Below are 14,539 nucleotides of genomic sequence, written 5' to 3' on the forward strand. Positions count from 1 at the left end.
GCAGACATTATTGAAATGAAGCGAGAGGCATTTGCTTGTCAGCTGGATGTGGTTGTCACAGACGGTAGTGAATCAGTCAGACAAAAATGTTCATAACCCACCCACATAGCCAACATGAGACGTGCATTGACAGCATGTTGCTGGGACTCCTCCATCATATGGGGGGAGGGGGCTACTTTGAGAGATGCTACAGTAAAGAGGGCTGTCGTTAGCATTACTCCCACGGAGGAAACTAGGCGACAGTAGGTGCAAGGACTTCAATTTTCAGAACCGTGTTTTCCTCTTGTTTTTGCTCGATTTATTTGTTTAGGCAGAACGAAGACTTTAACGAGGCCGCGGTGCCCTCTTGATTTTAACTTTGTGGGCTATCTCCTTCCAAAATTAGCCTTCGGCACGAGGCAAATCGTGCTGTCAGACTGCTCCCTCAAACTGTGTACTTCACCCGCAGACACCTCTAAACACGCTAGAACAGCTAGCATTTCACCTAGATCACTGCTAATTAGTCTGTCACCAGACTGTGCACTCTATCTGGTGTCGTTATGACACATCCTTTTTGTGTATAATTACCAAACAGGGTGAAAAAAAAAGAAGAAGAAGATGAAAAAAAAAAAAAAACCACAGCAGATAAATAGCAGCGCCCAAAGGCAGAGACATTCAGCCATAGCTAATTTTTTAAGGGTCTAAGGCAGCAGCTGTCAAGATAACTTCATCTGTTTCTGTGTTGGTGTGGAGAGGGTCCAGATAAAGGGGAATTCCCCATTATCCACAAGTGCTACATGAATACATGTTTTTTATATATACAGTACAGACCAAAAGTTTGGACACACCTTTTAATTCAATGAGTTTCCTTTATTTTCGTGACTATTGACATTGTAGATTCTCACTGAAGGCATCAAAACTATGAATAACACATGTGGAAATATGCACTAAACAAAAAAGTGTAAAACAACTGAAAATACCCCTTATATTCTAGTTTCTTCAAAGTAGCAACCTTTTGCTGTGATTACTGCTTTGCACACACTCTGCATTTTCTTGTTGAGCTTCAAGAGGTAGTCAGCTGAAATGGTTTTCACTTTATAGGTGTGCCCTGTCAGGTTAATAAGTGGGATTTCTTACCTTATAAATAGTCATGAAAATAAAGAAAACCCATTGAATTAGAATGGTGTGTCCAAACTTTTGGTCTGTACTGTATATATACAGAGCAGCTCCAACCGGTAGCAACATTGATTTACTGGAAATACTGTGACTGAGGGTATTTTCTTTTAACATCTCCTATCTGCTACTATTGCCTCCTGCTTTATGATCCCTGCCGCCGTTTTAATAACCTTCACTGATGCTTCATTAAGATCCCCTTAATTAACCTCTGCTTTATCAATGGGGAACTTTTTTTTTGTTTTTTGCCTTTCCTCACTCCTGGTATCTCGGGTGCCTATGCTCTTTTGTAGTGAGTGGGGAGGGGATGAAATAAGGACATTTAATTGGTTTTGACCTGATATTTAAATTGAGCTCAGCCTCTGCTGCGTGGTCACAATCTGTCCAGACGGATTTTATCCCCTTCGAACGAGGTGTGCACGGTCATTCGTTGCGTTAATTGCAAGTCTAATAACTTCTAAGAGACGCTTCCTCCTGAATATTGTTAGGGTCCTCCGGCTGCGGCGTGATGAAGGTGAAAACAGTGGCGTATTCAGTCCGACTGACTGAGCAACTCTTAAGAACTGGAGAGCTTCGAGTTTTATAGCTGTGCAGGTACAGTACCTCGTCAGCTAGAAAGAACATTAGCAGTGATAAATACTAGTTTAATATGTGGAAGAAATTATGGAGTAGCCTCTTTTAAAAGTACCTTGTCAAGAAAATATTCAGAGTCCATGAAGATCTATAATAATAATCCCAGGGGGAGAATAATGTGTTTTAAATGTCAAAATCATTAGCCTCTGGCCTTAAGTATGTATGAGCAATATATCAATTTTCTGCATGGTGAGGAAATGTCTGTATCATGAAAACCAGCCAGAATATAAAAAAAAGAATATTTTCAATTAAAAAATTTTCAAACTTTTCCAGTGAAAAGCAGGAGTACGCGTTCAAGCGGAAACTTCAGGAGTTTTGCTTGAGATCAAAAACTGGCAAAAAGTATTCCACCCCTTACATTTCTTTTGTTTTTGAGCTCAGTTACACCAGGCACATCCGGGCCTCATTTGTTTCTGTCATCTACAATCAGAAAGTATTTTAAGGAATTCCTGCCTGGTGATGCAAAGTAGGCTAAAAGGTCTCCGAAAGCAACCCATCAGGTCTTGATTTTAAGAAAATTGAAGAACAGATTAGAAAAATTATTATGTCATCTTTCAGTTTGGAATGGGTTGCGAAGCGCTGCGGGCCTCATTTGCTTTCAAAGCTCAGCATTCATTATTCAACCACACGAAAGAGACTGGGCAGAAATGGACCATAGAAGAGTGTTTCAACACCAAAACCACTGCTGACACAAAAAGTGCACAAAAGCCCAGCTCAGTTCCCCCCCGAAAAAACATCTCAATGACCCCAAAGTCGTTTGGAAAAGCGTTCTGTCTTGAAGTAGGACATCCGTCTACCAGTATAAGACCTTACATTTAAACTCACTTGGGTTATGCAGCAGGATAATAATCCAAAACACCTCTACAAGATCGTGTCTAAATGGCTAAAACGAGAGCTACAGGTTTTAGAGTGGCCCAGTAAAAGTCTGGATTTAAAGACAATGGAGATGCGGTGGCCTGACCTTCAAAAGGTCAAAATGTTAAAGCAGTGAGCAATATGAATACAATGTGATATAAAACTGTCCCTTCCATTTATGGCAAACACAGTTGTCATAAATGGTGGAACAATTGGGCATTAGTTTTAGGTGGCAAATGGTCAGATTGGTTTGGATTATATTCCAGAGGTAATAATAATTTTCTCTTACTAAATTAAATCATTATTTAAAAACTACATTTTGTTTTTACTCAGATTTTTTTTATTTTTTTGATGATGTGAAACATAAAGCAGAAAAATCAGAGGAAATCTGTAGGTGTAGGTTCATGGCTCGATAAAAAAAACAACACTTCTATTAAATACATTTCGAACTTTTTCAGTCATAGCCAGGGACGAGCAATTAAATGTCGGGAAAAAAAAAAAAATCTTCAGCACTTCAGTCTTTATTTATGAGATAAATCACACAATCAAGCCCATTGTTCTGGCCAAGTTGTTTTATTTAATTACCCGTCTGATTCAAAATCAGTTTGGCAGTTATTGTTGTTATTCCTCAGAGCACATTCAGATTCTGTGAACTAAAATTACGTGTTGGCTGCAGAGAATTATTTTAATAAGACTTAGCGCTGGTCTCAAAGCAGATGAATCAGCCGTGATGGTAGCTGACAAGAACTGCCTCAGACGGCCTATTAGGACTGTATTTTAAAATGGACCAATGTGTTCGAGACATTTTTTACATCTCTCACCCACACCCCGGGGCCGACTGCCCGCACTGTCAGTGCCTCATATGCCTGTTACAGGCCACAAAGCAGAGGGGCTCAGTTTTGTTGGTGGTAACTTTTGAGCAAATTAATTTTAATTCCCTGCTGCGCTTTCTAGGACTGGAATTTGTGCATGCACTGTTCTTAAATCAACCAGCGTACCTTAGCACTGGTTAGCAAGTCACACACACACACAGAAATTGAAGATTGTTTAGTGTGAAAAGAAGATAAAATAGTTTAACTATGCCTTCAATCCAGGATAAATCATCTCTGTCCTCATATTGGAAGGAATTCAATCAGTTTTCTGCATTTTAAAAAGAATGCATCTGTCGTTTTTCTACAAGACAAAAAAATCTATTTGTTGTAGCGTTGTAACCAGCTTGAATGACAAACGCATTATTGGCAGGATTACAACTTTAAAGATAACTAAGAACTTAATAATATTTAATAAAATGGAGGGAAAAAAAACCACTAAAAAAAATGAAAGCAAAATCAGAACATCCTGTTATAAAATGCTTTGTGACCCCTTTGGGAAAACAAGACCGCCTTCATGCAAAATACCAGTGCAAAACATTAAACTGATTGTTTAAAAAGCATGAAAATAAAGATTGATCTAACTTTACAAGAGCAGTTGAAAACATTGCACCTTTTAATATTTTAGCTGAACTGATTTATTCACAAATGCTGACCAAGATTTTTTTTTTAAAAAAAACACAAACAAAAACAACAAGTTAGTTTTTTAAAAAATGGCATCTTTACAAAAAAAAAGCACCAAGTGAACCTTTTAACGAACCACTCAGACCATGTTTTGTTTTTTTTTTGGCGTCCCCCTGTCTTACCTTCCCCACGCAGCCTCCTTTGATGTATGTATAATGCATTACATAAACCTGAAGAGGAACCAGCTTACATCAGACGGCTGATTTGTGTGCCAGTTTGTCCCGTTTTATGCGCATGGATGTGAGTTCAGTGCCGTTTCAGCTCATGGATGGTTGACAGGAACAGATGTTAGGGATGTTAAGGTACTACTATTCGCGAGGCACATGTTAGACGTTGAGAACAGACCCATTTGCGCTCACCGACGAGTCTCTACTGACGTGCAACATTTGATGCATCATTGGTCTTTGCGCATGTGCGTGTACATCATTGGGTGTCCGTGAGAGAAGGCGAGGAAAACGGAGAGCAATGTGACAGGCAGAAAACATTAAACCCAATATCGGCAGGAAGGACGTACCTCTGCAAAATCTCTCTCAGCTACTGCGCGTATTAAAGGTGCTCTGACCTTGGGCATGTGCCATATGTTCATTCAATTTTACCAGCAGAATACAAACACAGATGGCTCCTCTGAAATCCAAATGTGTACACAAATACACCCAATGCAGGCAATGAGCTGAAACAGCAGCTGTTGTGTGATTCAAGGCTGACTATTTGATCTCCCAAACGCTACTGTATACAGTATGCTGCGTAAATGCTGCATTTCATTAGTATCTGAGGCTGTGTGTTCTTGTGCTTTGAGAATTTCTGCTCGTATTCACTAGGTCTACATTAACATCGCCAGCTTCACAACAAATTTGCGGGATTCTCTTTGAATTACATGCTTAACCAATTCTGCACCTGGTTGCCATGATCTGCTTTTTTCTGTCATTTGTTCAGTGTTCCTATTTAGGGAGTTTGTATCAAAGTCTAAAGCTTTAACAAAAAAGGACAAAACAAACAAAAATGTTTTAATAAGCTTAAGCCCTAACAAGAGTTGGAATGGCTGTAGCTTTTATGCATTAAAGTCAGATTAGAAGCATACGTTAAGCATTTACTTAAGTCACTAAAGTAACTGGTTACTTCACTACAGCAGATGGAAGTCTTGGACCGGTTTGACATTTATTCACATAACCTTTATGTTGTTCTTAATGCAATTATTTCTCCACTATATATTTTTTTTTTACGTCAGCATCCACCCTTTTGGACAAACCCAAACTTCTTATCAAGGCATCTGGATGGAAAAACACAAAAAATACAAAGAGTTCATCAGGTCTGCCGTGACAATTTTCTGCTCCTAACACACTCTGCAGTGCCTCCAGTAACTGCAAAAACAACACTTCCCCCACCAAAAGAAAAATGAAATCAGTATTGCACTCAAACATCTGATTGTTCACAGTCGTCGTTGATCTCACTCTCCTTCTTCTTTGTTGGCTCTTGAACGACCTTAGCTCCATCCTAACCACACAATGTAGGAACCATTGGACCTACAACTGAAGGTGTTCCAGGAATGGTGTGGTTGCTGCTTTTGCAATGAAAACTGACAGAATAATGTGTTGAACCATATCGACCCCTGCCATACTGCTCAGTGAAAAATTCATTTGAATCATTTTAAAGAGTTTATTAGTTGCTTTTAAGGTTTTGTTCGGGTTAGGCTCCTCCTACGTTTCTGATCTTTTGAATTGGTACTTTCCCTCCAGGTCATTGAGATCTATAAACTAAAAGTGAGTTGCTGACACTTTTAGTCTTTGATTTTTAACCAGATTGACTTCTGACTTTGTCACATCTGTCAAATCTCCATTGTTTGTATCTTATTGAATATTTAATTGTACATCACCTTGGAAAACAGCTGTTGTTCTTAAATGTGCTTCATAAATATTTGACTTTGACCCACACTCCTTGAGGAAGGTGTAGATATCTGTCTGCTGGTCAACTGTCTGCTCAGCAGTCTGCCTATGATTTTGTAGGCCATAAAATAAATAAACCAGAATTTTGGTATTTAAAAACACTTTTTATATAATCCTATGTAATGCTCTTTAACATCTGACAAACTGAAATAAATTGAATTTACTTATAATCAAAATGGCCTGAAATGAGCGCCTATAATTTATCAGTGTTACAGGAGTCTGTTTAATAAAATTTGCTGCACTCTTTGTAAAGAGTGAGTAAAATAAATTAGCTTTCAAATAGCTTTTAATTTACTGAGATGTACCTGTACTAGCTAACTCCAATCACTGATCCATTATTGTGTCGTGGGCAAGAATCTCATTTACTGCAAATTCTGTCGAGCCAAATAATGTGTTAGGATTCAGTCTTGTTTCACACATTTGTCAAAGAAAATGGAAAGCGCAACTTAAAACTCATAATTTTTTTGATAGATTTCCTCAGAATGACTTATTAACTTCTAAGAAGAGGATTCAACATGTCTTGACACATATTTCATTCCCATGGAGTTACAGAGTCTCCTCTCTTGCTGGGTTCTTTCAAATGCCTTTCAATTAAACGCTTTTCGTAGAAAATCAGTCCTGGAGAAACCGAGAACCTCTGACATCACCAAACTTCACCGTTATCTGGCTGAAAATGGAGATGTTGGACACTACAGGGTCGAGGGACGATGGACCAACAGTTAGCACCACATAAAGCCTTTATCTCACCTAAACGGCTCCGACTCCCAAAGCCAGACTGCGATAAGCACAGTCCATTCATCTGTAATGACATGGAAGCAAGAGGCAGCTGAACTAACTTGAGCGAAAGGGTAACTCTGACAGTGTGGATGACTGGAAAAGATGCTGGGGCACTTGAGGGGGGTTTATTTATTCATTCTTTGGAGATTTATTATTTTGTTGTCAGTGTGCTGCTACAAATCTGATTTGACCTGATTGTGTTCTACCGCTAGAAAGAAAAAAAGGAAATGCACTGGACAAAAACGCAATACATTTTTTAAATTAGATATTTTATGGCTAGAAGCAGAAAAGATAAGCTGAAATTCCCAAACCAGCTGCACATTTAGAGCAAAAGTTGTTTATTTTTTTGCAGTTTTTTTTTTTTTTTTTTTTTAGGGTTTATGATTTTTGCTTTGCCGCATGACTTTTAGCTTTTTATTTTTCAGGAAACCGATATTGTTTTAAATAGTAAAAATAAAATCCCTTTTGATTTCTTTGCCAATTTGTAGTCCCAAAATATATCCGTTGGCTATTACAAGCAGTATTTAAGTTGTTTAATTAATTATCTAAATAAAATAAGGTCTTGGTCATGTTACACTTTCACCATTATGCATGCTTGTAGATTTCATGCCAGAATTGGTTTGGTCTATTATGGAGACATCCACCCAGGAACATTCCTTTTCAACCATTCAATACTTCTGGACTGGGGATGTCCATTTTAACAACCAATGTACTTTTCTACACTCCTATACCTAAAATTAAATACAATTAAATGACTCCAATAAATGTCTCTCAGCAGGAGGTTGCTTGAAGTAAACTTGGTTTGATCACAGGGTCCTATTTGTCATGTTTTATAAAAATAAGCTGGTCCAAATATACCTAAGTATTGTGTAATTGAAAGTTTTCAGAAAGTAAGAATCAGTAAACTAGCTACTAGTGAGATTTGAAAGTTTTTACGACCAACCTCCATAACATGTGTGGACCTCTATGTAGCTCCATAATTGATGAAAATATTTTTTCTAAGAAGAAATCCAATCTGATGCACAATGCTTAAGCACAGGTTATGTGTTTGAATGCTGGTTCAAGTTGGAAGTATGAGGCAAAAAATTAAGAAATATTCAAATTAAATGGGATACAAAAAGACAAAGAGATAGCCTGATGCAGATTTGTGAAAATAAAGATAAAAAATATACTGAACTGCATGTTATTTTCTCCGGATTCTATGCTATTTTTTTTTTACTGATTATGGTTCTGATTGTTACTCCAGCCCATTAAATCTTGTACATATAACTTTGATCAACTCAAGCTGTAACATCTCTGAGTCACTACCTGCTTTTAGATATGATTTTAAGAAAAATGCAATGCACCATTTCCTTACACAAAATTTTGACAAGACTGTGGGAAATTACTTTTAATCACTCGCTGTCAAAGCAGGTAATAAAGATGTCAAAATTTGGTTGAGATTGATGTATGGATGCTTTTAAAAGCTTCTTTTAAAAAGATTGTGGAAAGGACCAGTATTCCTTAAGACAGGGGTGTCCAAAGTCAGTCTTCAAGGGCCAGCCTCCTGCAGGTATTAGGTCTCCCTGGTGGTAGTTATTAGTTTCTCTGAATGTCAATGGTTTTTCAGAGCTCTGCTGCTAATGAGCCATCGCTTCATCCAGGTGTGTTAAACTAAAGATAGAGCTAAAACATGCAAGATACCGGCCCTGAAGGCCTGACATTGGACATCTTTGCCATAAAGTAGCATCTTATCAAAAATAAGATGCATTTGTTGCATTTTCCGTTTCATTATGCACTAAATGTTTCCATGCAGTATTTCAGGCAGTGTCTGTTTGCCTGCATCAGTTGTTCCAAAAATCTGCAGAAATTATTGCATCTCATGTATCTCATCATTTGGACTCAAAGTTGCACTGCCTCGTCTATTAGTTATAATAGCATATTTTACTATTAGACCATATGAAGATACAAATATCTTTGTGATGTTTAGACTGTGTCTCCATCTCTTTGGCCCTCTATGGTCTGGCTTATATAATCCTAACCGCAACCTTTCAACATGATAAGATTTCTGAGAGCAGAATTTTTCAAGCCTGCTTACTGCAATCTGCAACTTGTCTGTGTCTTTCAGGTTTAATTGGTGTCCTTGACTGCAGCGCTGGACTTAGTCTGAAAGAGCAAGACGGATGAACCCACAGAGTCTAACTGAGAATGTGCCCCACCCCGTCACCTCACCATGTCTCCATAGAAACAGTATTAACTGCCCCCTTTCCACGATTCCTCCTTTTGCCTTTGTCATGTCCCGATAACCCCGTGGGTCTCTGATCCTCCCTATGTCCTAACCACAGTCCCTGTGATCTGAGTCCAATAGTGTTACTTTGGAAATGTCCATTTTTCCGTTCAATGCTGCCAGCCACCACGGCTACGGTGGGAAGCGTCTGAATCCTTCTCAGCAGGCCCCCAAACCCTGTCTGATGTGGCTCCTGGGACTAGTGCTGCACCTGACTCTTTCTTCTTCTCAGCGTATTGACCTGAAACATCCCATAGTTTCTACTAGCTATGGAAAGGTGCGTGGTATCCGGAAGGAGCTGAACAATGAGATCTTAGGCCCAGTGGAACAGTTCCTAGGCGTGCCGTACGCCACCGCACCCATCGGCGAGCGGCGCTTCCAGCCCCCCGAAGCCCCGGGCTCCTGGCAGGAGATACGCAATGCCACCCAGTTTGCATCTGTGTGCCCCCAGAATGTGCACGGCGTTTTGCCCGAGATCATGCTGCCGGTGTGGTTCACCGACAACTTGGATGCAGCGGCGACGTATGTTCAGAACCAGAGCGAGGACTGCCTTTACCTCAACATTTACGTGCCCACTGAAGATGGTGAGTCTGACGCGTAACACAAATCTCTCCAAGCAGGGGTGGGAAGGGTTGAATTGGATAAATCAGCCAGCTGAGAAAATAATCACCAAATTAATGAAAACAATAATGAGCCATGTTAGCTCCACCCATATTAATTAAAACTATAAAATCACTTTTTATTAGATTTGTATTGTCTTTTGCATAATTTAATGACATACGGGTTATTCTGTCATTAACAGGTGTTGTACAGAAACAATTATGTGCAAAAACTGTCTCTCTTTTTGCAAAATGCTCTTAGTTTTCTTACATTAAGATTAGTTCAGTCAGCAATCAAGTGGGTTTAAGGCGAAAGCTAGTTGTTGCTTCTGAAGTGGAACCTTATTCAAGCTTGTCCTGATATTTATTAAAGCGCTAGTTCAGAATTTCTGAAACAAGGTTAGCTTTCAATAGGGTTTTACACGGAAGCCAATTGTAGTTCGCATAGAAAATGGGAGTTGGAGGCTGTACATCCCTATTTATCTTTCTGTGTGAAACACATATTGGTCGTCAAATATGTCAGGATATGTCCTGGTCAGAGTAACTAAAAGTAAAATATTGTAAAAATAAAAAAGATTCCAACTTTATATCAAGTAATTATGAACTGCACTGAACATTTTAAATGCATTTTGTCTATGAACAGACAATCACATACAAAAAAAATTTAATAAAATGTGAGCTTCCGTTTCAAATTGTTATTCCAACATGTTGAGGATGTTTAATTTTTTTTACCTTGTGGAGGAAACAGTCGTAAATCTTCAAGGGATTCAATCGAAAACTGTGGTCCTGTCAGAAATCATGGTCCCTTTTGGCATACAGTTTTTAGCTGAGCTGTTGAAAAGTCCTCTAGATTTGGCCCTGTTAGCCTGAAACGTTTCTGGACCTTATGAGTAGCTTGAATCCCAGAGAACCAGCTCCCAGATCGAAAATGTGTAAAACACTGTTGTGTTTTTAAGTTCTGGTTGTTTTTTTTGTTTTTTTTAACTTTTCTATCAAAGGGATCCACAATTAGTCAAAGGTGTTGGCCTAAATATGCTGTAATTTTTTCATCAACTAAAAATGTGATGTTTGTTATATGTAAAAACTCCTAATTACTCCAAAAATGTTATATCTTTTGTTATATGTTTCACCCATGGAAGTTGCCATTTTGTTCACCTGCGCAATACAGAATGTCTGCAAAAGTGTCCATCACCAAAACTCACAGCCAAAGCAAGTCAAACGCATCATGTTTAAAAAAAGAAACAAAACATTTAATTTAATGGGTTTTTGTTCTAGATATTTAAAAATTGATTTTAATAATAGATAGAAATAATAAACAATAAATGCAAAAAATAGAAATGAAGAATTTGCCATTTTATTTTAGTAGATATGATTAGATCATATGGCACATTTTTATTTTAAATCTTTATTTAAAACTGAGATACTGTGAAACTGTTTTTTTTTTTTTTATTCTGTGGGGAATCTTAACTGTGCATTACTGACTAATATATTGGAGAAATAAACTTCTGATGGTGTAAATAACAAACACTTATACTACTTCACCATAATTGCAAAACACTCAACAATTCATATGAATCTGTTCTTTTCTGCATTCATGATCTGCATTGAGACAAAGTCATATGTGCCGACTGAGTGGCAGCAAGTCCGACTTTTATTATTTTTGTGCTAGTTGGAGAAAATAACTTCCTTGTGGGGATCGATAAAGTAATCTTGAATCTTACTGAGAGCATTTGTGAAAGTAAATAGGCAGAAGAAAGGACAGAAGCATACGAAATGCAAATCGTAATGATGATTATAGGTAGCATCAGTGATAAAAATTTAATAAGCATGTGATTAATGGGCTCACCTGGGAGTTGCCCGGCGGTGTTCATGAAATCACATGTTTATGCATCACTTGCTGCTGGAAATGAAGAGCAACACAGAGAGCAGTCTGGAGCTGTGTACGGCACTGTGCTATTTCAACATAACATCTAAAATGATAAAACCTTGCAAAAGTAATCATGCCTTGTGAGCTCTTTTCCATCTTGTTACCACATTATAACCAAAAAAGTTAAACGTATTCTAGTTGGATTTTATTCGGTAGACCTACAAAAGAATATGTCACTTTGCAGTAGCAGGAAATGAGATATGTGGTTTAACTTTTTTGGAAAACAACAATTATAAAAGGGTGATATTATTTGTGTTCATGTCCTTCTATTTTGATACCCTTTAATCAGACTCAGGGCATCCAATTGGACCCAGTTAGTAAATTGAGTACACCTATGTGTAATTTAACCAGAGGTTATACTATTTCTGACATACAGGTCAGTGGTATAGGTGTGAAGAAGATTTAAGCACATTAAACATTACCCATCAATTAAAAATAAAGTATATAACCAACTTTGGCTTAACCAACTATATTGCATCTAATGCAACTGAAGTTGTACATTTTCCTCAACTTAATTAGATCTAATTATGTTTCTGTAACCCAATGTATTTTTATCAGTAATGTGTGATGGTCTTGAGTTTCCAATAAGTTCTACAACTCTTATTTTTCTGTGATAGAGTGATCGGAACACATACCTGTTTGTCACAAAAAACAGTCATAAAGTTTGGTTCTTTCATAAATTTATTATGGGTCTGCTGAAAATGTCACCAAATCTGCTGGGTCAAAAATATACATACAGCAACATAAATTGTCAATTTTGGTGATGTAGAGAGTTGTGTCAATCAAATTAGCTTCATGTCATGGCCTCTTCACTTCTTGTAAGTGATTCTGATTGACTACAGCTGTTGACTTCTCATGAGCCCATTTAAATAGGGCTCATTTGACCCAGTGATTAGACTCAGCCACAAAAGCTACAATGGGAAAGTCAAAGGAACTCGGTGTGGATCTGAAAAAGCGAATTATTGACTTGAACAAGTCAGGGAAGTCACTTGGAGCCATTTCAAAGCAGCTACAGGTCCCAAGAGCAACTGTGCAGACAATTATTCGCAAGTATAAAGTGCATGGAACAGTTGTGTCACTGCCACGATCAGGAAGAAAACGCAAGCTATCACATGCTGCCGAGAGGAGATTGGTCAGGATGGTCAAGAGTCAACCAAGAATCACCAAAAAGCAGGTCTGCAAGGATTTGGAAGCTGATGGAACACAGGTGTCAGTCTCCACAGTCAAGCGTGTTTTACATCGCCATGGACTGAGAGGCTGCCGTGCAAGAAAGAAGCCCTTGCTACAGAAAAGGCACCTTAAGACTCGGCTGAAGTTTGCTGCTGATCACATGAACAAAGATAAAACCTTCTGGAGGAAAGTTCTGTGGTCAGACGAAACAAAAATTGAGCTGTTTGGCCACAACACCCAGCAATATGTTTGGAGGAGAAAAGGTGAGGCCTTTAATCCCAGGAACACCATGCCTACTGTCAAGCATGGTGGTGGTAGTATTATGCTCTGGGGCTGTTTTGCTGCCAGTGGAACTGGTTCTTTGCAGAAAGTAAATGGGATAATGAAGAAGGAGGATTACCTCCAAATTCTGCAGGAAAACTTAAAACCATCAGCCCGAAGGTTGGGTCTTGGGCGCAGTTGGGTGTTCCAACAGGACAATGACCCAAAACACACATCAAAAGTGGTAAAGGAATGGCTAAACCAGGCTAGAATTAAGGTTTTAGAATGGCCTTCCCAAAGTCCTGACTTAAACCCCATTGAGAACATGTGGACAGTGCTAAAGAAACAGGTTCATGCAAGAAAACCATCACATTTAGCTGAACTGCACCAATTCTGTCAAGAAGAGTGGTCAAACATTCGACCTGAAGCTTGCCAGGAGCTTGTGGATGGCTACCAAAAGCGCCTAGTTGCCGTGAAAATGGCCAAGGGACATGCAACCAAATACTAATGTTGCTGTATGTATATTTTTGACCCAGCAGATTTGGTGACATTTTCAGCAGACCCATAATAAATTTATGAAAGAACCAAACTTTATGACTGTTTTTTGTGACAAACAGGTATGTGTTCCGATCACTCCATCACAGAAAAATAATGGACTGTGGACCCGTCCAAGGCACCCCACCTGGGGATCACCCGCCCCTTCCCACAAGGATGTTAGCTTATTGATTTTATGGATATATGGATATTCATTGACCTTATGCAATTCATTATTTTCTTTCCAAAATCTAAGTTACATGATTTGTAATATATTTTTCATAATCTTCCCAAATAATAATAACTTAAGTGGTTTATCAGAAATTGTTCAACTTAATACCCCACAAAATGTACATGAAACAAAACGTAGAAAAAATGTATACTGCAAGAAAACTGTTTGCTCACAACATGCACCAACGATATGCACTATTTCTCTTACAGCTGCCTCAGATGTTGTCAAACAGGGTCAATCAAGAAATCCTAAGGGGCCTTTCCAAAGCGCCACATGTGGAACAACAGCTAGCGTGGGTGTAATAAAAATCCCCTGAGATGGCACATATACCAACATCATATGTCAACACACACCAATGTACTAATAAAAAACAATATGTGACATTCAAGTGCAACGTGATTCACACAATGACCAGCGTTTTGGCAAATAAATTAGAAATCCAGTCCAGTTTAACTGAACACATTTGGGGTGAAGGAGAAGGTTTATGCAATGAAAATGATTTGAGGGTGGAGTCAGACATCCACGCCCGCCCCATTCTGACGTGTGCAGCTGGAACCTTCTCAGTTGTTTTAGATTACTTTGTGTCACAGATAAATGCTTAGATGTTTTCTGTTACCTCAATGAGATATTTTTAAATAGT

At 38.5% G+C, this 14,539-nt stretch overlaps 1 protein-coding gene across 2 annotated transcripts in view; it reads left to right on the top strand.

Moving 5' to 3' along the window:
* The window catches only part of nlgn2b (neuroligin 2b), an 83,889-nt gene that overhangs the window by 17,873 nt on the left and 51,477 nt on the right, over positions 1–14,539 (top strand). For both annotated transcript variants that reach the window (XM_032576391.1, XM_032576389.1), the window contains exon 2: positions 9,018–9,760. In XM_032576391.1, coding sequence (XP_032432282.1) covers positions 9,271–9,760 — 490 coding nt within the window. In that variant the 5' untranslated portion in view covers positions 9,018–9,270. The remainder of the gene's footprint in view (positions 1–9,017; positions 9,761–14,539) is intronic.

This window comes from Xiphophorus hellerii, chromosome 11 (assembly GCF_003331165.1).
Source record: "Xiphophorus hellerii strain 12219 chromosome 11, Xiphophorus_hellerii-4.1, whole genome shotgun sequence".
NCBI lineage: Eukaryota > Metazoa > Chordata > Actinopteri > Cyprinodontiformes > Poeciliidae > Xiphophorus > Xiphophorus hellerii.